Source organism: Rana temporaria, chromosome 1 (assembly GCF_905171775.1).
Source record: "Rana temporaria chromosome 1, aRanTem1.1, whole genome shotgun sequence".
Taxonomy (NCBI): domain Eukaryota; kingdom Metazoa; phylum Chordata; class Amphibia; order Anura; family Ranidae; genus Rana; species Rana temporaria.
In genome coordinates, this window is record NC_053489.1 from 54357765 (window position 1) to 54379758 (window position 21994).

At 47.3% G+C, this 21994-nt stretch overlaps 1 protein-coding gene across 1 annotated transcript in view; it reads left to right on the forward strand.

Annotated features, from left to right (window-relative positions):
- Window positions 1-2804: 2804 nt before the first annotated feature.
- Window positions 2805-21994, forward strand: part of TARS1 (threonyl-tRNA synthetase 1) — an 89889-nt gene continuing 70699 nt past the window's right edge. The window contains exons 1-3 of the mRNA XM_040338080.1: window positions 2805-2963; window positions 11917-11997; window positions 18384-18574. Coding sequence (XP_040194014.1) covers window positions 2916-2963; window positions 11917-11997; window positions 18384-18574 — 320 coding nt within the window. The 5' untranslated portion in view covers window positions 2805-2915. The remainder of the gene's footprint in view (window positions 2964-11916; window positions 11998-18383; window positions 18575-21994) is intronic.

A 21994-nucleotide genomic window follows, 5' to 3' on the forward strand; every position in this document is an offset into this window, starting at 1 on the left:
CGACCGCAGGCTTGTTGGGCTTGCGGTACCAGGGACGCTTCTGCCCTTGGCACCCTGTAAACGTTTTCCTGCCACACCGGGCGGGCGAAAAAAATGCTTGGGGGCGGTAAAGGAGGGCCCCTGCTTACGGCGAGGCTCCTTACCTTTACCCGACTGTGGGAGCAGAGTGCTCTTACCTCCTGTGACATCTTTGATGTCATCCAGAGACACCCCAAAAAGCCGTTCACCCTTAAACGGCAAGTTCACCAAGGCCTTTTTAGAGGACTGGTTCGCAGACCAACACTTCAGCCACACAAGGAGGCGTAACACCACCGCGTAGGCCCTGGAAAGTAGGGGAAGCGTGTCCAAGGCCGACTCGCAGACAAATTTGAGGCCCTGCACCAACTGGTCGGCCAGGTCCACACAGAGCTCCGAAGCATTCTGCGCCTCCAGCTCCTGCAGCAGCGACTTTGCTCGTTCGGTAAGTGTCTGCGACACTAGAGCCCCGGCCAAGACCGGTCTCATCGCCGACCCCACCACTGTGAACATGGAGCGGGCCACAGCCTCAACTCTCCTATCTGCAGGGTCCTTAAAAGCGGGAGCCCCTTCCACAGGCAACGTGGTAGCCTTGTTCAGTCTGGACACAGGGGGGTCCACTGACGGAGGAGATACCCTTTTGAGGAGGATTTCCTAAAAAAGTGGGTAACGGGCCGCAAAGTATTTTGGAACAGAAAAAACTTTCTGCGGCCGATCCCATTCCTTGTACAAAATGTTGTCCAGATATGGAACACAAGGAAACACTTTCGCAGTGCGGGCGGCTTGCGGAACCCAAAAGGGACATCTCTGATGTCTCCGCCGAATCCTCAAGTTTTTGAGTATCCCGCACCGCAGTGATAAGAGCTCCAACAAATTCTGTGTCAGAGACATACCCAGAAGAAGGCGGAGGGAGGGGGCGCTTTTTACCCCCCTTCTGGCCACTCGCCGCTTCAATCCTGGCAACAAATGCCTAAAGGACTGCCGTCATAGCATCCATGGAGGCCGCAGGAACTGGGGCACTAAGGGTTAAATCCGGCATGTCTGGGAAAGAAGCCTCCGGTTCGGACGCCATTTTGACCCACTGCCACCCTTGTACTGCAAGGCAAGACCCACAGGCCACCCTCCTGGCCGCAACAGAGAGCAGGGGACCCCCCAGAGGACTCACCACCCGACCAGGCTGTACTGCTGCTGTGACTGCCCAGAGCGCTGTCCGTGGTGTGCCGTCCCTAAGGAAGTGTGCTGCAGCCGTTCGCGCCATTATTCTGGCCGCTAGAGGCAAAACTCTCATCCAAAATGGCCACCGACATGCAAAAATTAGCATGCGGGCTACAAGAAAATGGGCGCCAATCATTTTTAAAAGCAGCCGTCACTGGCAAAATGGCGGCCGAGCACATTGTAAAACACAAAAACGGCGCCAAACACACTGTAAAACAGCCAACATGCAGGACCCCTGCACACACAGCAGCAATAAAAAAGCACACAGCATCCCCCAACAGCAGCCGCAGCCCCCCAGCAACCGGACGGAGCCTCCCCACCTCACGGCCGACCACCCAAAATATGGGGAAGGAGGGAGAGAGGAAAGTAGGGTGGACCCCCGATCGACCTCCCCAGGAATGCACCAGCCGAACCACCATGCCACGGCAAGGGGAATGCTACTTACCCGTCCTGCGACCACCGGCTGGAGGCATTCCAGACAGAACCAACGTCCGCGCAGTTACGGCATGGCTGTCGTCCCGGCACACTGTGACACGGCCATAGAGACCGGTCATATGTGTGCCCTGGAGCGTATAGCTCACCAGCCACCCCTGGAGCAACAGGGCATGTCGTGGACGGCCCAGCGCGTAGCTAAAGGCCGGCACACGCTCGATGGCCGAACATGGGGGGGACTACAAGGATCCAGCCTGTCACCCAGTCGGCAGTTGATTGTAGATCCCAGGATCCAAAAAATGCAGGAAAAAATTTAATAAAATCGAAAAAAAAAAACACAAACCTCTAGAGCACATGGGCCCAGAAGAGCCATGTCATCTCCTGTCACTAGGCAGAAAAAAACTGGGGCTGCATGAGGCAGAGTGAGGGATGTACCTGGGGGATCCGCCCCCTGGGAGGTACTGCGCTGTGTGAAGTTTTTTAACACTTAAAGTGCCGATTTCTGCCTAGGCATCTCCTAAAAGGAAGGATAATACCCTAAGGTCAATCGCTGCTGTGTCCGTCCATGAACGGAAAATAAATTGAAACAGTCACCATTATATTCCCTAGGGTCTCTGCTAAATATATATATATAAAATATGTTTGGGGGTTAGAAGTAATTTTCTAGCAAAAAAATACTGATTTAAACTTGTAAACAAAGAATAGAAGAAAAGGCTTGGTCTTCAAGCTGTTAAAGCAACCCACATATACTGTGTGTATTACTATTGCAGTGCTATTAGGTTGTCACCTCTCCCTGGGACGTTGAAACTGCTATGAAACCAGGAAGACCTATATAGATATACATATATACATATAAAACAACCTGCAGCCATAAACTCATCCTAAACTAAATAAGGGAACCGGAAGACCGGAAACACCACCACCCGGCTAGCTATTCCTCAGACGCTTCCACTTGATCATGTGTCCCACGCTGGGATGACGTCGAACGTCCACGTCGCTGGCACAAGACACTGAGAAGGCGTGCAGTACTCGTCACTGAATCGCGCGGTGCAGACAAACTTATCTTACACTCCGCTGTGATTGGCTCACTGGGGGCAAGCCTCTCTGTTTGTGGGCGGGGGTAGTGCCCAGCTTTCCGCGATTGGTCCCTTTCCTCGATCTGGGCGTGTCTCAGGGTTAGGTTGTCACTGTCGTGTTGCCGGTTGCATCAGCTGCTGCAGTTACCGGGTGCGGAGGAGGTCGGAGTAATCGGGATGTCAGAGAACGTGGTGGCACAGATGGAGAAGATGAGTGTCAGCAAGGTGGGTGATGGGGGGGAGATATGTGGGGGTGTCACATGGCTCAGATCCCCCATTCATAGTACAATGGGCGGTGTGTGTCCCCAATACTGACACATGGCTCAGACCAACCCCCATTCATAGTACAATGGCCAATGTGTGTCCCCCAATACACCCCCAATACTGACACATGGCTCAGACCAACCCCCATTCATAGTACAATGGCCGGTGTGTGTCCCCCAATACTGACACATGGCTCAGACCCCCCCCCCCATTCATAGTATAATGGGTGGTGTGTGTCCCCCAATACACCCCCAATACTGACACATGGCTCAGATCCCCCCATTCATAGTACAATGGGCGGTGTGTGTCCCCCAATACACCCCCAATACTGACACATGGCTCAGACCCCCCCCCCCCCATTCATAGTACAATGGGTGGGGTGTCCCCAATACTGACACATGGCTTGGATCCCCCCATTCATAGTACAATGGGCGGTGTGTGTCCCCCAATACACCCCCAATACTGACACATGGCTCAGACCCCCCCCCCCCCCCTTCATAGTACAATGGGTGGGGTGTCCCCAATACTGACACATGGCTTGGATCCCCCCATTCATAGTACAATGGGCGGGGTGTCCCCAATACTGACACATGGCTCAGACCCCCCCATTCATAGTACAATGGGTGGGGTGTCCCCAATACTGACACATGGCTCAGACCCCCCATTCATAGTACAATGGGCGGGGTGTCCCCAATACTGACACATGGCTCAGACCCCCCCATTCATAGTGCAATGGGTGGGGTGTCCCCAATACTGACACATGGCTCAGACCCCCCCCCCCCCATTCATAGTACAATGGGTGGGGTGTCCCCAATACTGACACATGGCTCAGACCCCCCCCCCATTCATAGTACAATGGCCGCTGTGTGTCCCCCCAATACTGACACATGGCTCAGACCCCCCCATTCATAGTACAATGGGTGGGGTGTCCCCAATACTGACACATGGCTCAGACCCCCCCCATTCATAGTACAATGGGTGGTGTGTCCCCAATACTGACACATGGCTCAGACCCCCCCCATTCATAGTACAATGGGTGGGGTGTCCCCAATACTGACACATGGCTTGGATCCCCCCATTCATAGTACAATGGGCGGTGTGTGTCCCCCAAAACACCCCCAATACTGACACATGGCTCAGACCCCCCCCCCATTCATAGTACAATCGGTGGGGTGTCCCCAATACTGACTCATGGCTCAGACCCCCCCCCCCCCATTCATAGTACAATGGGCGGTGTGTCCCCAATACTGACACATGGCTCAGACCCCCCCCATTCATAGTACAATGGGCTTTGTGTGTCCCCCAATACTGACACATGGCTCAGACCCCCCCATTCATAGTATAATGGGGGGGGTGTGTCCCCCAAATACTGACACATGGCTCAGATCCCCCCATTCATAGTACAATGGGCGGTGTATGTCCCCCAATACTGACACATGGCTCAGATCCCCCCATTCATAGTACAATGGGCGGTGTATGTCCCCCAATACTGACACATGGCTCAGATCCCCCCCATTCATAGTACAATGGGCGGTGTATGTCCCCCAATACTGACACATGGCTCGTGTGTGTCCCCCAATACACCCCCACTACTGACACATGGCTCAGATCACCCCATTCATAGTACAATCGGCGGTGTATGTCCCCCAATACTGACACATGGCTCAGACCCCCCCCCCCCCCATTTATAGTACAATGAGTGGTGTGTGTCCCCAATACACCACCAATACTGACACATGGCTCAGATTCCCCCCCATTTATAGTACAATGAGTGGTGTGTGTCCCCAATACACCCCCAATACTGACACATGGCTCAGATTCCCCCCCATTCATAGTACAATGGGTGTTGTGTGTCCCCCCAACACTGACTTCCTGCTACTACTCCAGTCACATCAGTGTTGTCTGATTATAGATCTGTGCTGATCCCACTTACATGAGTGGCCGGGGGGGGGGGGGGGTGGTAGAAGCAGGGGGTTGAGCCACAGTTTTACCACCAACCTGACCACCATCCAAGCAGAGGTATGCAGCTGCCCATGTCAAGAAATGTGCGCTGTCTAAATGAAGCCCATGCAAGTGAGTAGGGCCACGCCACGAATACGTGCAGCTTACACGGTTCAACAAGTGCAAAAATATAAAAAAGTAAATGTTCAGCCAGAAATCTTGTAAGGTGATAACTTCCTCTACTCTCTGCCTTCCACTGTTATCAGTTAGCATTGTTCCCCGCTATCTCCACGGACTATAAAACACCTCCCCTGTTATGAAGAAGAGAGGGAGGTGTTATGTAGTTCTAACACACTCCCTGTGCTGGGGTGACAACACTGCTCAGTACGGTTGTCACCCTAGGACAGGAAGTGACTTAACCACTTCCCGCCCGGCCTATAGCCGATTTACGTCCGGGAAGTGGTTTTGAAATCCTGACTGGACGTCCTGCAGGTTTTCATGCCGCGCGCGCGATCGGTGATGCGGGGTGTCAGTCTGACACCCTGCATCTCCGATCTCGGTAAAGAGCCTCCAGCGGAGACTCTTTACCACGTGATCAGCCGTGTCCAATCACAGCTGATCACGATGTAAACAGGAAGAGCCGTTGATGGCTCTTCCTCACTCGTGTCTGACAGATGCGAGTAGAGGAGAGCCGATCGGGGGCTCTCCTGACAGGGGGGGTTCGCGATGATTGTTTATCAGCGCAGCCCCCCCTCGGATCGCCACACTGGACCACCAGGGAAGGGCAAATAAAAAAAAAAAAGTCTTGAAAAAAAAAAAAAAAAAGCTTTTTAAAAAAAAAAAAAAGATGCCAATCAGTGCCCACAAATGGGCACGGACTGGCAACATGGGTAGATCAGTGCTGCCCCACAGTGTCCATCAGTGCCACCCCACAGTGTCCATCAGTGCCACCCCACAGTGTCCATCAGTGCCACCCCACAGTGCCCATCCATGCCCAGTGCCCACCTATCAGTGCCCATCTGTGCCACCCATAAGTATCCATCAGTGCCACCCATCAGTGCTGCCTATGTGTGCCCATCAGTGCCGCCTATGTGTGCCCATCAGTGCCGCCTATGTGTGCCCATCAGTGCCGCCTATGTGTGCCCATCAGTGCCGTATACCAGCGCCGCCAATCAGTGCCACCTCATCTGTGCCCGTCAGTACTACCTCATCGGTGCCCATCAGTGCCGCCATATCAGTGCTCGTAATTGAAAGAGAAAACGTACTTATTTACAAAAAAATTTACAGAAAAACATAAAAACGTGATTTTTTTTTTTTCAAAATTTTCAGTCTTTTTTTAGTTGTTGCGCAAAAAAAAATCGCAGAGGTGATCAAATACCACCAAAAGAAAGCTCTATTTGTGGGGGGAAAAAGGACGCCAATTTTGTTTGGGAGCCACGTCGCACGACCGCGCAATTGCCATTCAAAGTGCGACAGTGCTGAAAGCTGAAAATTGGCTTGGGCGGGAAGGTGCGTAAGTGCCTGGTATGGAAGTGGTTAATGACAGGATTACCAGGTTAAAAAAAGGGGAAAAGGTGTGAAAAGAAATCTAATGCAGCCACCACATCTAAGGACCTGTAAGCTGCAATAATATTAATTTAGATTGGCTTTGATTCCCTTTACTGCTGACTGACTCAAGTCTGTTCTGTGTCCAGGTTTTGTGTCACACCCTAAATACAGAATGGGTGTAACATGAAACCAAACATAAAAGGTGGAGTAAGCTTTTAACATATTTAATAGTGACAATATATGCGTACTCACCACAAATGTAATGGCCCTGTCATTTATTTTTATGAAATTGTTTCTTACTGTGTTTTTCTCTCCTTGTAATGTCCTTTGTGAGCTTCCAAACCTATCTGTTTCCCCCTCACTTCCCTTCCATTTGTTTGGAAGGAGTAGTGCATGTTAGTTGTGGTCATGTGCACTGCTCTATGTACACTACAAAGTCCATTGTCCCATAGTCCATCTCAGGACCAAGCAAGGGAGGGTGGCTTTGTTCCTACATACAATGGGACCATGAAGAGCGAACGTAGCCACCCTCTAACAGGAAGTCCGATCACAGCAAGAAAGAGGAGGAATTTGGAGAAGGCTGAGAGCAATAGACGCGTAACCCAGATAATGACATGGTCCCCAGGAAAGACGTGTAACCCATATGTGGATAAGGTCCCCAGGAATGACGGGTAGCCCAGATGACGACATGGTCCCCAGGAATGATGGGTAGCCCAGATGACGACATGGTCCCCAGGAATGACGGGTAGCCCAGATGACGACATGGTCCCCAGGAATGACGGGTAACCCAGATGACGACATGGTCCCCAGGAATGACGGGTAACCCAGATGACGATATGGTCCTCAGGAATGACGGGTAACCCAGATGACGACATGGTCCTCAGGAATGACGGGTAGCCCAGATGACGACATGGTCCTCAGGAATGACGGGTAGCCCAGATGACGACATGGTCCTCAGGAATGACGGGTAACCCAGATGACGACATGGTCCTCAGGAATGACGGGTAACCCAGATGACGACATGGTCCTCAGGAATGACGGGTAACCCAGATGACGACATGGTCCTCAGGAATGACGGGTAGCCCAGATGACGACATGGTCCTCAGGAATGACGGGTAGCCCATATGACAACATGGTCCCCAGGAATGACGGGTAGCCCAGATGACGACGTAATCAAAACATTTGTGCATTTTTGGTTCAATAGACTACAATGGAGAAGCTGCAGAAAAGCATGTAGTGTGTTTTTTGCCATAATTTGCGTTCTGCATCAAAAATGCAAAACGCATCAATAAACGTATGTGCAAAAAGCACACTGCAGAAATGGATCAAAAGAAAACTGCATAGCCTAAGCTAGAGATAATGACCTACTGGGGGGCAACACTGTTGTGCCCACCTGGACCTGACGGCTACCTTGTCCCATGCATCTTTACAACAACCGCCCCATGCACTCTTACATCGCAGATTAGTAAAAAGTTGAACTGAGGTCATTCACTTCCTGTTGCTTCCGTGAGGTTCTTGTTAGTTTTGTGTCACTATTTACTTTTTCGTCATTGTTCTTTCTGCTGTTTAGTTTTCCCATTCACTTCTAACCTTTTTGTATGAAAGAATCTCACGTCAGATTTTCATTGCGCACAGGTGTTTACTTCTGTGCCGGGTTCAAAATGTCATTCTCCCTATGTAACTTTTTCAGTACTGGTTTCTTTGTACCCACTTTGTGACTAGGGCACGACACAGACAATTGTTTTTACGCTTGAACCTGTCCGTCTTTGTAAACAATTACCCCTTCCTGTCTAAGTATAAAACTAGGATTGTTCCGATACCACTTTTTTAGGACTGAGTACAAGTACCGATACTTTTTTTTATGTACTCGCCAATACCGATACTTTTTTTAAATGTGTCCCCCACACATTGCAGCCATGTCCCCCACACATTGCAGCCATGTCCCCCACACATTGCAGCCATGTCCCCCACACATTGCAGCCATGTCCCCCACACATTGCAGCCATGTCCCCCACACATTGCAGCCATGTCCCCCACACATTGCAGCCATGTCCCCCACACATTGCAGCCATGTCCCCCACACATTGCAGCCATGTCCCCCACACATTGCAGCCATGTCCTCCACACAATGCAGCCATGTCCTCCACACAATGCAGCCATGTCCCCCACATTCCAGCCATGTCCCCCACATAATGCAGCCATGTCCCCCACATTTCAGCCACGTTGTCCCCCACATTTCAGCCACGTTGTCCCCCCCACATTCCAGCCACGTTGTCCCCCACATTCCAGCCACGTTGTCCCCCATACCTTGATGCCGCCGTTAATCAGACAGATCATCCGTCCAATCCCGCGCAAAGGGGGAGTGTCTATACGCGGCGGGGATACAGCTATTCAAACGAAAGCTGTTCCCCGCACGCTGATTAACGGCGGCGGCGGGTTTGCGGCGGCGTTGGCGGGGGGGGGGGTGGGGGACAACAAGTATGCTAGTCTAGTATCGGGGGTATTTGCGGGAGTACGAGTATTCCCGCAAATACTCGGTATCGGTCCCGATACTGGTATCGGTATCGGGACAACCCTAGATAAAACAAATGTTAATGCCTAAGCACAATTTTGCAAATTTGACATGTGTTAGTAAAACTGTACATATCATCACTACTACTTGGTGCATCTAGGTGTATTATACCGCATTTTTTCCAGGGAAAATTGGGCTTTGTTTTTTATTATCCTCATAGGAAAACTGGCCCAAAAAAAAATCAACTTAAATTTAGCTGTATATATCTTACTATTATGATAATTTACCACCAAAGAACACCCAAAATCTATCAAATTGTCCAAATGACAGATTTTCGATATTTTTTTTTTTTATCTTGTGTATGGGCACCAATGGTGCACATTTTTACACACACACACTCGTCTTTCCCTTGTATCCCTTCTCCAGCAGCAACGCGCCCAGCACAGAGTAGCGCATATATGCGGCCCCACAAACTACTTCCGTGAGGCTGCATATATGCATTTGATCAGCGTGAAGGGCTTAAAGGGCCAACTCTAAAGTTAAATATTTTGTATTATATGCTATGCTATATTATAAAATGTTTTCATCGGACAAACCGATCGTCTGTGGGCCCCATCTGTTTGTTTTCCATCAGTGAAAAAAAATAGAACATGTTTTAAATTTTTCCTATGGATAAAAAAAACGATCATGCTCAGAATCAAGTCTACGCATGCTCGGAAGCATTAAACTTAATTTTTCTCAGCACGTCGTAGTGTTTTACGTCACCGCGTTTGGCACGGTCGGATTTTTGACTGATGGTGTGTAGGCAAGACTGATGAAAGTCAGCTTCATTGGATATTTGATGAAAAAAATCCATCGGATTGGATATCATCAGATATCCGATCATGTGTACGAGGCTTAAGTTTTACTTTGTGCCACTGCGCAAATCAGCCTCTGTCTGATCCTTCTACAGTGACATGACCCCTCCAGCACACAAACACCAATGACATCACATCTCCATAACGCACACATTGGTCTTTCCCTCCTCTAGCACACACACACACAGAGAGAGAGACTGGTCTTTCTCTTGTATCCCTCCTCCGGCACACGCACACTGGTCTTTTCCTTGTATCCCTCCTCCGGCACACGCACACTGGTCTTTTCCTTGTATCCCTCCTCCGGCACACGCACACTGGTCTTTTCCTTGTATCCCTCCTCCGGCACACGCACACTGGTCTTTTCCTTGTATCCCTCCTCCGGCGCACACGCACACACACTGGTCTTTTCCTTGTATCCCTCCTCCGGCACACGCACACTGGTCTTTTCCTTGTATCCCTCCTCCGGCGCACGCACACTGGTCTTTTCCTTGTATCCCTCCTCCGGCGCACACACACACTGGTCTTTTCCTTGTATCCCTCCTCCGGCGCACACACACACTGGTCTTTTCCTTGTTTCACGCTAACCGGAAAAATCACCCCGTGTCAACATGGACTCCCCCACCCATTCTGGGTAAAACTATCACCCCTAGCACCAAAGTCAAAAGTCTCAGAGTCATTTTCGATACCTACATGACAATGGATGCACAAATAGGGTCAGTAGTCAGCGGATCCCACCATCTGCTGCGCCTACTACGCAGACTCACGCCCTTTATCCCGAAAGAGGACATTGCAGTCGTGGTGGGAACAATCATCAATTCCAGACTCGACTATGCAAATGCCCTCTATCTAGGACTCCCCAAATACCAAATCACTCGTCTGCAAGTCGTTCAAAATACGGCCGCTCGACTAGTGACTGGGAAAAAACCATGGGAATCAATCTCACCTTCACTGAGATCCCTTCATTGGTTGCCAGTAAAAGACAGAATCACTTTCAAGGCACTCTGTCTAATACATAAGTGTATTCAAGGCAACGCCCCCCAATATCTATGCGAAAAAATAAAAGCCCATAACCCCAATCGCATTCTGCGATCCACCAATCAAAACCTCCTCCAGATACCCAAGGCCAGATACAAGTCCAAAGGAGATCGAAGATTTGCAGTCCAGGGACCTCGGCTGTGGAATGCACTACCAACCACCATCCGACTGGAGTCAGACCACTTGGCCTTCAGGAGAAAGATTAAAACCCATCTCTTCTGAGGTCAAGGGGTTCCTTACCCATGAAATGGATACAGCGCCCAGAGGCGATTCAGTTCGCATGTGTTGCGCTTTACAAGTCTCTCTCTCTCTGTATCACACACCTTTCCCTTTTATCCCTCCTCCAGTGCACACACACACTGGTCTTGCCCTTGTATCCCTCCTCCGGCAGACACACACTGGTCTTGCCCTTGTACCCCTCCTCCGGAGCACACACAAGTCTCTCCCTTGTACCACCCCCCCAGGGATCCTACTTACCAGAAATGAAGTGTGTGCTGGGGGCTGCTGTTTACAGTACAAATCCTCAGTCCTCTGCCCTGAGATACCCCCAGCAGCGATCTTCTGGTGCTGTGGAGAGTTCATATTAGTGACTGTGTCTTTGGCGGGCACTATGTCCATCTTTTCCACCCCATGCTTTATTCATAGCATCTGCACTATAGGTTCCCACTGCAAAGACTCTGTAATTGGAGGAGATACACCTTTCGTTCATAAAACCACCCTCCAATCATAGAACACCCATTTTAGGAATTATCAGCTCTGTATAAGGATAGAGAGGTTCTGTCGCTCTTTTTTTTGTACTGGTTAGGTGCTTGGCTCGCCCACAGTACAGAAGGTACCACTACTTCCTCCTGGCAACTCCTGGTAGACATTTTGGTTAATCTTCGTGTAGAGTTCATTTCCTACTAAAAGTCCCAGAGTTGGCACACTTTTTATAAAGTAGTGTAGGTTTCTTGTAATATACATATCCAAGTCAGCTTTAGCATCATTAACTTTTTATTCTTATTTTTTTTTTTTTTTTTAGCCAAATCCAGAAGGAGGGAAACACAAAGAAGGAGGCAAGAAGAAAGGCAAGGACGGTTCTGGTGATGGAAGCCGGGCAGAGGTAAGATGTCCAGTTTTAATTATTTTTCAGAAATATATTCTAGGTTTCTCCAGCTCGGTTTTAACATCCAGAGAACAATCTCTCTGGGTGAACTGTCAGGATTTTATTTTAAAGCCCCCAGTCTGGGCCGTAAATATTTGTTTTTCCCACCCCTCTCTCCTTCCATGTCTAACACGTTCTAATAGGCTTTTTTCCCCTCGCCTAGTCAAGCCAGATATACTCGCCTAAATACCCTCTCCAAGTCCCTTTTCACTACCAGTTTGTGGTGCGGGAGTCCATGAATCCAGCGATGAAATGGCACCCAAGATTGCTGGTTCCCTCTAGTCCCCCTGGTATGACGTCGGTCCTCTTCTCAATCCTGAGGGGACCCTGATGCTGGACATCCAGTAGGAACCAAGGAAAGACCCAAGCAGGAAGTAAACAGGAAAGGAGCTGCGCTTAAGGAAATTAAATAGGGCATTTTGTTTAGGGATTTATTTTTTTGATCCAGCAGTCGGACGGGGAGAGGAAGAAGGGTTGTGCGGGGAATAGAGCTGCACAATTAATCGTCAAGAATCATTATCGCTTTTTTTTTTTTCCATTGCGATCTTGACAAAGGGTTGATCTTCCTGATATTTTATATGCAGAGAATTTTCTCTCTGCTCTCAGCCATCAAAAGTCAAAGTCTGTGCAGTCTGCCAAGTTTTAAAATATTCTATTAGTGGAATGTTAAGTCTAAACATTGTATCAATTTGTCTTTTACATCAAAGGAATACACTTCTGTATGTAAATTAGAAACATTTAACCACTTAAAGCGGGAGTTCACCCATTTAAAAAAAAAAAAAAAATCTCCCCTTAGCTTCCTGCTCGTTCGGTCTAGGGGAATCGGCTATTTATATTAAAATATGTGCAGTACTTACCCGTTTTCGAGCTGCATCTTCTTCCGTCGCTTCCGGGTATGGGTCTTCGGGAGCGGGCGTTCCTTCTTGATTGACATTCTTCCGAGAGGCTTCCGACGGTCGCATCCATCGCGTCACTCGTAGCCGAAAGAAGCCGAACGTCGGTGCGGCTCTATACTGCGCCTGCGCACCGACGTTCGGCTTCTTTCGGAAAATCGTGACGCGATGGATGCGACCGTCGGAAGCCTCTCGGAAACCTGTCAATCAAGAAGGAACGCCCATTCCCGAAGCCCATACCCGGAAGCGACGGAGAGGATGCGTCTCGTAAACGGGTAAGTACTGCACATATTTTAAAATAAATAGCCGATTCCCCTAGTAATAACGAGCAGGAATCTAAGGGGGAAAAGTGCCCTCTAAGGGTGAACCCCCGCTTTAAATTTTTTTTTTTTTTTTTTAAAAGCCAGCAGCTACAAATGCTGCAGCTGCTGACTTTTAAAACATGGACACTTACCTGTCCAGCGTGACCAAGATGTCGGCAGCCGAGGCCGAGCAATCGCTTGTCCTCAGCTGCACCCGCCGCCAACCTCGGTGAGGGAATCGGGAAGTAAAGCGTTGCGAGTAGCGCACCGTCACTGGTCCCCCACAGTGTGTTTCCCAGAAGACAGCGGGGGTGCGGGTAGGGGCGTGACTGCCACAGGAGTGTATTCCCGGAAGTGGGTACAAGTACCTGTCTTAGACAGGTATCTGCACCCCCCCCCCCCCCCTCTGAAAGGTGCCAAATGTGACACCGGAGGGGGGGAGGGTTCCGAAAAGCAGAAGTTCCATTTTTGGGTGGAACTCTGCTTTAAACACCAAACCTTTTTCTGACAGTTGTTGTTTTCAAGTTTAAAATATATTTTTTTTGCTAGAAAGCGACTTGGAACCCCCAAACATTATATTGTTGCAATATTTTATGTCACACTGTATTTGTGCAGCGGTCTTTCAAATGCAATTTTTTGGGGTAAAAAATTACTTTAATGAGTTAAAAAAAAAAACACAGTAAAGTTAGCCCAAATTATTATTTTTTGTATAATGTGAAAGATTTTACACCGCAAGAATCATCAGAGAATCGTGATCTTTATTCTAAGCAAAAAAAAATCGTTATTCTCATTTTGGCCAGAATCGTTCAGCTCTAGCGGGGAATGAAATTTAAGAGAAAAGGGAAGACACCCCTTGACAACGTCTCCTCCTCCAGACCTGGAGCAAGTATGTAGGTCAGAACTTCTGCATTTCCTGGTCTGCATGCTCGGTCTGGGGTCAGGGATGTGATCAGCATTAAAGCCAGTGGGCCACCATAGATCTCCTTTTTTAGGTCTTGGCGTTATGAGTAGGATGACCTCACCAGAACCTGCAGACAGCAGTAACAGCTCCTGTATTTCTGTCCTAACAGGTTCTCTCTTATCAAAGACAAACAACCTGGTCTGCTTCAAAGTCTGATTAATTCTATGGTTTATGTTAACTACCAGGCTAATCTGTCGCTTGCGGACATTTGTCTTTTTATCACGACCGCCGCATGTACATATACGTGTGCAAAATGGCACGGACAGGCAGAACAATGTGCCCGCACGTCGCTGCCTAGACATTGGTCGGGGGTCCGATCGGAACCCCCCCGGTACATGCGGCGATCCGGGACAAGGGTGCGGCTATTCGTTTCTAGCCGCCCCCTCGCGATCGCTCCCCGGAGCTAAAGAACGGGGAGAGCCGTATGTAAACACGGCTTCCCCGTGCTTCACTGTGGCGGCTGCATCGATCGTGTGATTCCTTTTTTAGGGAGACTCGATCGATGACGTCAGACCTACAGCCACACCCCTCTACAGTTGTAAACACACACTAGGTGTACACTAACTCCTTCAGCGCCCCCTGTGGTTAACTCCCAAACTGCAACTGTCATTTTCACAATAAACAATGCAATTTAAATGCATTTTTTGCTGTAAAAATGACAATGGTCTCAAAATTGTCTGAAGTGTCCACCATAATGTCGCAGTCACGAAAAAAATCGCTGATCGCCGCCATTAGTAGTAAAAAAAATAAATAAATAATAAAAATGCAATAAAACTATCCCCTATTTTGTAAACGCTATAAATTTTGCGCAAAACAATCGATAAACGCTTGCAATTTTTTTTTTACAAAAAATAGGTAGAAGAATATGTATCGGCCTAAACTGAGGAAAAAAATAAACTTTTATATATGTTTTTGGGGGATATTTATTACAGCAAAAAGTAAAAATATTGCATTTTTTTCAAAATTGTCGCTCTATTTTTGTTTAAAGCGCAAAAAATAAAAACCGCAGAGGTGATCAAATACCACCAAAAGAAATCTCTATTTGTGGGAAAAAAAGGACGTCAATTTTGTTTGGGAGCCACGTCGCACGACCGCGCAATTGTCTGTTAAAGCGACGCAGTGCCGAATCGCAAAACCTGATTTGGGCATTTAGCTGCCTAAAGGTCCGGGGCTTAACCATTATTATTCATCATTATAAATGTCTTTTTGCTGCTCATGAGTCTTGAGCCTTCCTGCTCCTGTTTGTTTTATTATCAGGGCTGACAATCCCACTGTTTATTTTACAACTGACAGAACAAATAATTTTGTACTATCCTGGTAAATATTGGAATAGACTTATCTACACGTGGAGCCGTGTCTTGCTAGTTAATCGGCTGTCATGGACTTATTATTTCTAGATCTCCATAGAAACATTACTTCCACATACAGTTGTACCCTACCGTAGGTGTAAACGTGTCCCACAGAGGAACCGATTCACTTGCACACAAAAAAGCATGTCTCCACGGCTGATAATTAAAGTGGCAGCAAAGGTGGCATTTCCTTCTTTCGTTCTTTGAGTGGAAACGTGGACAATGCCACTGGTTTTACGTCGTCTTCATAAATCCCCCCCATTGATTGTTACATTCCAAAGTACAAATTGTGAGCAAGTGTGTCAGTCTCCATAAAGAAGGCCAATTTATACTGACTTCTAGTGCGTTGTATTTCAGTGTAGCTCAGGTTTGTTTTGTAGATGCATTAAGGTGCCATTCGAAAATGAGCCACTGGACTTGACTTGGTGGAGATACCAAATGAGTCCAGTGTATGTTGTAGTATGGTCGCTCTCTCTTGCCTGGCGAAGTCTTGACAGGGTCCCTGAAGTAATGAGCAGTAGGGATCCAGCTATAGGATTCGTTCACATGGGTGTACTAAAGCTTACATCCTGTGAAAGGCCTTGTTTGCCCGGAGAGGATGCACAGGTGTTCCTTACATCTGCGTCTAGGTAGTCCCATTCATGTCAATTGGGACACAGCGGCTGAATGGGCACAGTTGCTGCTCCAATTTGACATTTTTGATGGTGGGTGTCACCAAACGCAAACAGCGTAAATTCGGGGATATGCCGCCCACACGTGGGAGCCATGGCTGTGTTCCTGCAACTGCTGTGTCTCAATTAACATGAATGAGGAGTTCTTTGGTTTGCGATAACATTTTTATTTTTTATAATTATTATTATATAATATATACATTATTAATTTTTTTTGTTTGGTTGAATTCAGTCAATAAATTTGAGTTAGATTGACTGATAATATCAGTACATGTGTAGATTAATGGCCAGATTCAGGTAGGGCGCCGCATCTTTAAGGCAGCGTAGCGTATCGTATTTACGCTACGCCGTCTTAAGTCAGAGAGGCAAGTACTGTATTCACAAAGTACTTGCCTCCTAACTTACGGCGGCGTAGCGTAAATGTGGCCGGCGTAAGCGCGCCTAATTCAAATGAGGATGGGGGGGCGTGTTTTATGTAAATTACTCGTGACCCGACGTGATTGACGTTTTTTTACAAACGGCGCATGCGCCGTCCGTGTACATATCCCAGTGTGCATTGCTCCAAAGTACGCCGCAAGGACGTATTGGTTTTGACGTGAACGTAAATTACGTCCAGCCCTATTCACGGACGACTTACGCAAACAACGTAAAATTTTCAAATTCCAACGCGGGAACGACGGCCATACTTAACATTGACTACGCCTCCTAGGGGGCAGCTTTATCTTTACGCGGCATATCTCTTACGGAAACGGCGTATCTTTACTGCGACGGGCGCACGTACGTTCGTGAATCGGCGTATCTAGTCATTTACATATTCTACGCCAAACTTAACGAAAGCGCCACCTAGCGACCAGCTTGAAAATTACACTTTAAGATACGACGGCGTAGGAGACTTACGCCGCTCGTATCTTAGCCTAATTTAAGCGTATCTGGTTTCCAGAATACGCTTAAATTAACGCCGGCGTAGATTCAGAGTTACGAAACTCTCGATGAATCCGGCTATCGGAGTTCCTTGAAAGGGCCATTCTATCAAGCCTAAGCACCACGTTCACACTGGTGCGACTTGTCATGCAATTTGACAATTTAACACCTCCCCGCCTGGCATATAGCAGAATTATGACCGGGTGGGGGCTCCATCATATGACGCCATATGAAGGCACACCACATCTCCGATCACGGTAGAGAGCCTATGATGTAGGCTATTTACGACATGATCAGCTGTGTCCAATCACAGTTGATCACAGTGTAAATAGGAAGTGCCGGTTATCGGCATTCTTCTACGCGCTGACAGGGCGTGAGTAGAGGAGAGCCGATAAGCGTCTCTCCTGACAGGGGGGGGGTCTGCGCTGATAATCTGTGCATTGATTGATTATCAGTGCAGCTCCATCGGCAATGCCTGCCAGTGCCCACCAGTGATGCAATTCAGCGCTCATCAGTGATGCCTATCGGTTCCCATCAGTGCTGCATATTGGTGCCTCCTCATCAGTGCCCGTCAGTGCAGACTCATCAGCGTACATCAGTGAAGGAGACAAATTACTAATTTACTAAATTTTGTAACAGAAACTAAGAAAAATGGTGATTAAATACCACCAAAAGAAAGCTCAATTTGTCTAAAAAAAAGTTTTCCTTTGCTTCTGTTACAATCACTTTAAGATGACCTAGTCCTCCTGAGCCATAGATTAAGATTTTAATTTGGCTTTTTTTCATGTATTTGTTTCTTTTTTTCAATGGTACATAAGAGATGCAGTATATGTGCCATGAATACACCTTTATAATCCATGATGCATAATATATTCATTGCTCAGCATAAATGAGTATCCCAGCAGATTTGTCAGAAAACCTTTTGCTTTCCTTTCAGAATTACCCTTTGCTGTTAGTCGGGATTCATTACTGGTTGTTAAGCTGCAGGCGGGTGCCAGCATCCTAGCAACCAGCATTTGTAAAACCTGCTAGTCTCCTTCCCCTTCCAACCAACACATGTAGCATGAAAAACGTGTAAAAAAACAAAAAACAAAGTTGCACTGAAAATTGGATCATGTCGCAGCTACACTAGTGTGAACCTAGCCTTAAAGTTGTGGTAGTCTTGTGTAAAAATGGACTCTATGGTGTTGTAGAATGTGAAATGGTGGATGAAGATTGTTTATTTTGAATGATCCTTTTCCCATTAGATGAATCCATGGCCCCAGTACATCAACCAGAGACTTGAATTATACAACAAACTAAAAGCAGAACATGACGCCATTATGGCAGAGAGGACTGCAAAGGACAGCAAGCCCATCAAGGTGACCTTACCGGATGGGAAGCAAGTGGATGCGGAGTCTTGGAAGACCACCCCATACCAAGTAGCTGCTGGCATCAGGTAAGAAGCATGCATCATTTTGTTTTTTTATTGACTAAAATAACTTTCTCTGATTTTAAGAACTGTTTGACATAAGACTAGACTTGTAATATCCATATACAGTTGTGCTCATAATTTATGATTTATTGGCCATTTTTCTGAGATTATGAATGATATCACAAAAACTTTTCTTTCACTCATGGTTAGTGTTTGGCTGAAGCATGCACATAAGTTGACACAAAGAAGTTTGAATGGCTATTTACCACTTAAGCCCCGGACCTTTAGGCAGCTAAGTGCCCAGGCCAGGTTTTGCGATTCGGCACTGCGTCACTTTAACCGACAATTGCGCGGTCGTGCGACGTGGCTCCCAAACAAAATTGACGTCCCTTTTTCCCCACAAATAGAGCTTTCTTTTGGTGGTATTTGATCACCTCTGCGGTTTTGTATTTTTTGCGTTATAAACAAAAATAGAGCGACAGTTTTGAAAAAAATGCAATATTTTTTACTTTTTTCTATAATAAATATCCCCCAAAAATATATATAAAAAAAAAAATTTCCTCAGTTTAGGCCGATACGTATTCTTCTACCTATTTTTGGTAAAAAATCGCAATAAGCGTTTATCGGTTGGTTTGCGCAAAATCATGGCGGCGATCAGCGATTTTTTTTTTTTATTTATTTTTTTTTTTCTCGTGACTGCGACATTATGGCAGACACTTCGGACAATTTTGACACATTTTTGGGACCATTGTCATTTTCACAGCAAAAAATGCATTTAAATTGTATTGTTTATTGTGAAAATGACAGTTGCAGTTTGGGAGTTAACCACAGGGGGCGCTGAAGGGGTTATGTTTCACCTAGTGTGTGTTTACAACTGTAGGGGGGTGTGGCTGTAGGACTGACGTCATCGATTGTGTCTCCCTATAAAGGGGATGACACGATCGATGCAGCCGCCACAGTGAAGCACGGGGAAGCCGTGTTTACACGCGGCTCTCCCCATTCTTCAGTTCCGGGGGCCGATCGCGGGACCCCAGCGGCGATCGGGTCCTGCGGTCCCGGAGCTTCGGACCGGGTCGTGGGCCCGCGACCCACGGCTGGGTAGATGTAAAGGACGTACCGGTACGTCGATCTGCCCAGCCGTGCCATTCTGCCAACGTATATCGTCGTGCGGCGGTCGTTAAGTGGTTAAAGGTAACCATCCTCACCTGGGATTGGCTTGCTTGGAATTAGAGAGAGAGTGTGTGTGTGTGTGTGTGTGTGTGTGTGTGTATAAAAGGTCATTGAGTTTCTGGACTCCTGACAGACCCTTGCATCTTTCATCCAGTGCTTCACTGACATTTCTAGATTCTGAGTCATGGGGAAAGCAAAAGAATTGTCAAAGGATCTGCAGGAAAAGGTAGTTGAACTGTATAAAACAGGAAAGGCATATAAAAAGATATCCAAGGAATTAAGACTGCCAATCAGCAGTGTTTAAACTCTAATAAAGAAGTGGAAAATGAGGGGTTCTGTTGAAACCAAACCATGGTCAGGTAGACCAACTAACATTTCAGCCAGAATTGCCAGGAAAATTTTTGGGATGCAAAAAAAACCCCACAAATAACTTCAGGTGAAATACAGGACTCTCTGAAAACATGTGGTGTTTCAAGATGCACAATAAGGAGGCACTTGAAGAAAGATGGGCTGCATAATCGAGTCGCCAGAAGAAAGTCATTACTACACAAATGCCACAAAGTATCCCACTTACAATACGCCGAACAGCACAGAGACAAGCCTTAAACCTTCTGGCACAAAGTCATTTGGAGTGATGAGACCAAAATTTAGCTTTTGGCCACAGCCATAAACACTACATTTGGAGAGGAGTCATCAAGGCCTATGATGAAAGGTACACCATTCCTACTGTGAAACACGGAGGTGGATCTCAAATGTTTTGGGGATGTGTGGGCTACAAAGGCACAGGATATTTGGTCAAAATTGAAGGCAAGATGAATGCAGTATGTTGTCAAAAAATACTGGAGGAACATTTGCATTCATCAGCCAGGAAGCTGCGCATGGGACATACCTGGACATTCCAACATGACATTGATCCAAAACACAAGGCCAAGTCGACCTGTTATTGGCTACAGCAAAATAAAGTGAAGGCTCAGGAGTGGCCATCTCAGTCTTCTGACCTCAATATCATTGAGCCTCTCTGGGAAGATCTCAAACGTGCCGTTCATGCAAGACAGCCCTAGAATTTACAGGGCAAAATGAGAATCGCGATTCTTTTGCTTAGACTATAGATCACGATTCTCAAAAACTGTATGCCAGAACCCCCCCCAAATAAATAAATAAACCTGTAATATATCTAAAAATATGAATGTATAAAAAAGCAGACCAGTGATATGTCTATAATTTTAAAGACCATATAACTCCTATGAGAAAAGCAGAATCAAACGTTGTATGGTATATGAGTTATATGGCAACCACTGGGTGGCGCATGGATACACACTACAGTTGTACAGAAGTGTGAGAGAAGCCCAGGCATCCATCCAGCGGCGCAGGCTGCTGACGTTGCTTCCGATATCGGCGCCATTTGCGTTCCACGCTGGTTACGTGGAATGGGCAGTGAGAGAAGAAAATTGCGGGTCATCCAGCCTGGAGATCCCGCGGGGGGGGGGGGGGGTGTGTGTGTGTATCAAAATCGCGATGTTATTACGATTAATCTTGCAGCTCTAGTGTGTGTGTGTGTATGTATGTGTATATATATATATGTGTGTGTGTGTGTGTGTGTGTATATATATATATATATATATTTTATATATATATTTTATATATAATATATATATATATATATAAATCTCTATCTCTTCCCCGCCCCTTACATTGGAGTCCCCTGTGAAAGTCCTGGCTTACACTGGGGTCGCCCCTTACAAGGGGTTTCCCCCGGTCAGGGTCATGGGCCGCATAAAATCTTGTAGTGGGCTGGATATGACCCACTCGCAATAGTTTGGAGATCCCTGCAATAAAAGATAGGAGAGATTAGTTCCGCTTTAAGTCTGAAGCTCTTTGGTGAGTGGGCCTCTTCATTCGAGTTTCCAGGTCCGCACATCCATTATATCTATGGGGGTCCTACTTGTTAAATATTTCATTTGTTTTATTATGTTAAAAATTAGGGTTGTCCCGATACCACTTTTTTAGGACTGAGTACAAGTACCGATACTTTTTTTCAAGTAGTCGCCGATACCGAATACCAATACTTTTTTTAAAATGTGTCCCCAAATGCAGCGATGTCCCCCCACAGATGCAGCCATGTATCCCCCCATCCAGCCATTGTCTCCCCCCATCCAGCCATTGTCTCCCCCCCATCCAGCCATTGTCTCCCCCCATCCAGCCATTGTCTCCCCCCCCATCCAGCCATTGTCTCCCCCCCCATCCAGCCATTGTCTCCCCCCCCATCCAGCCATT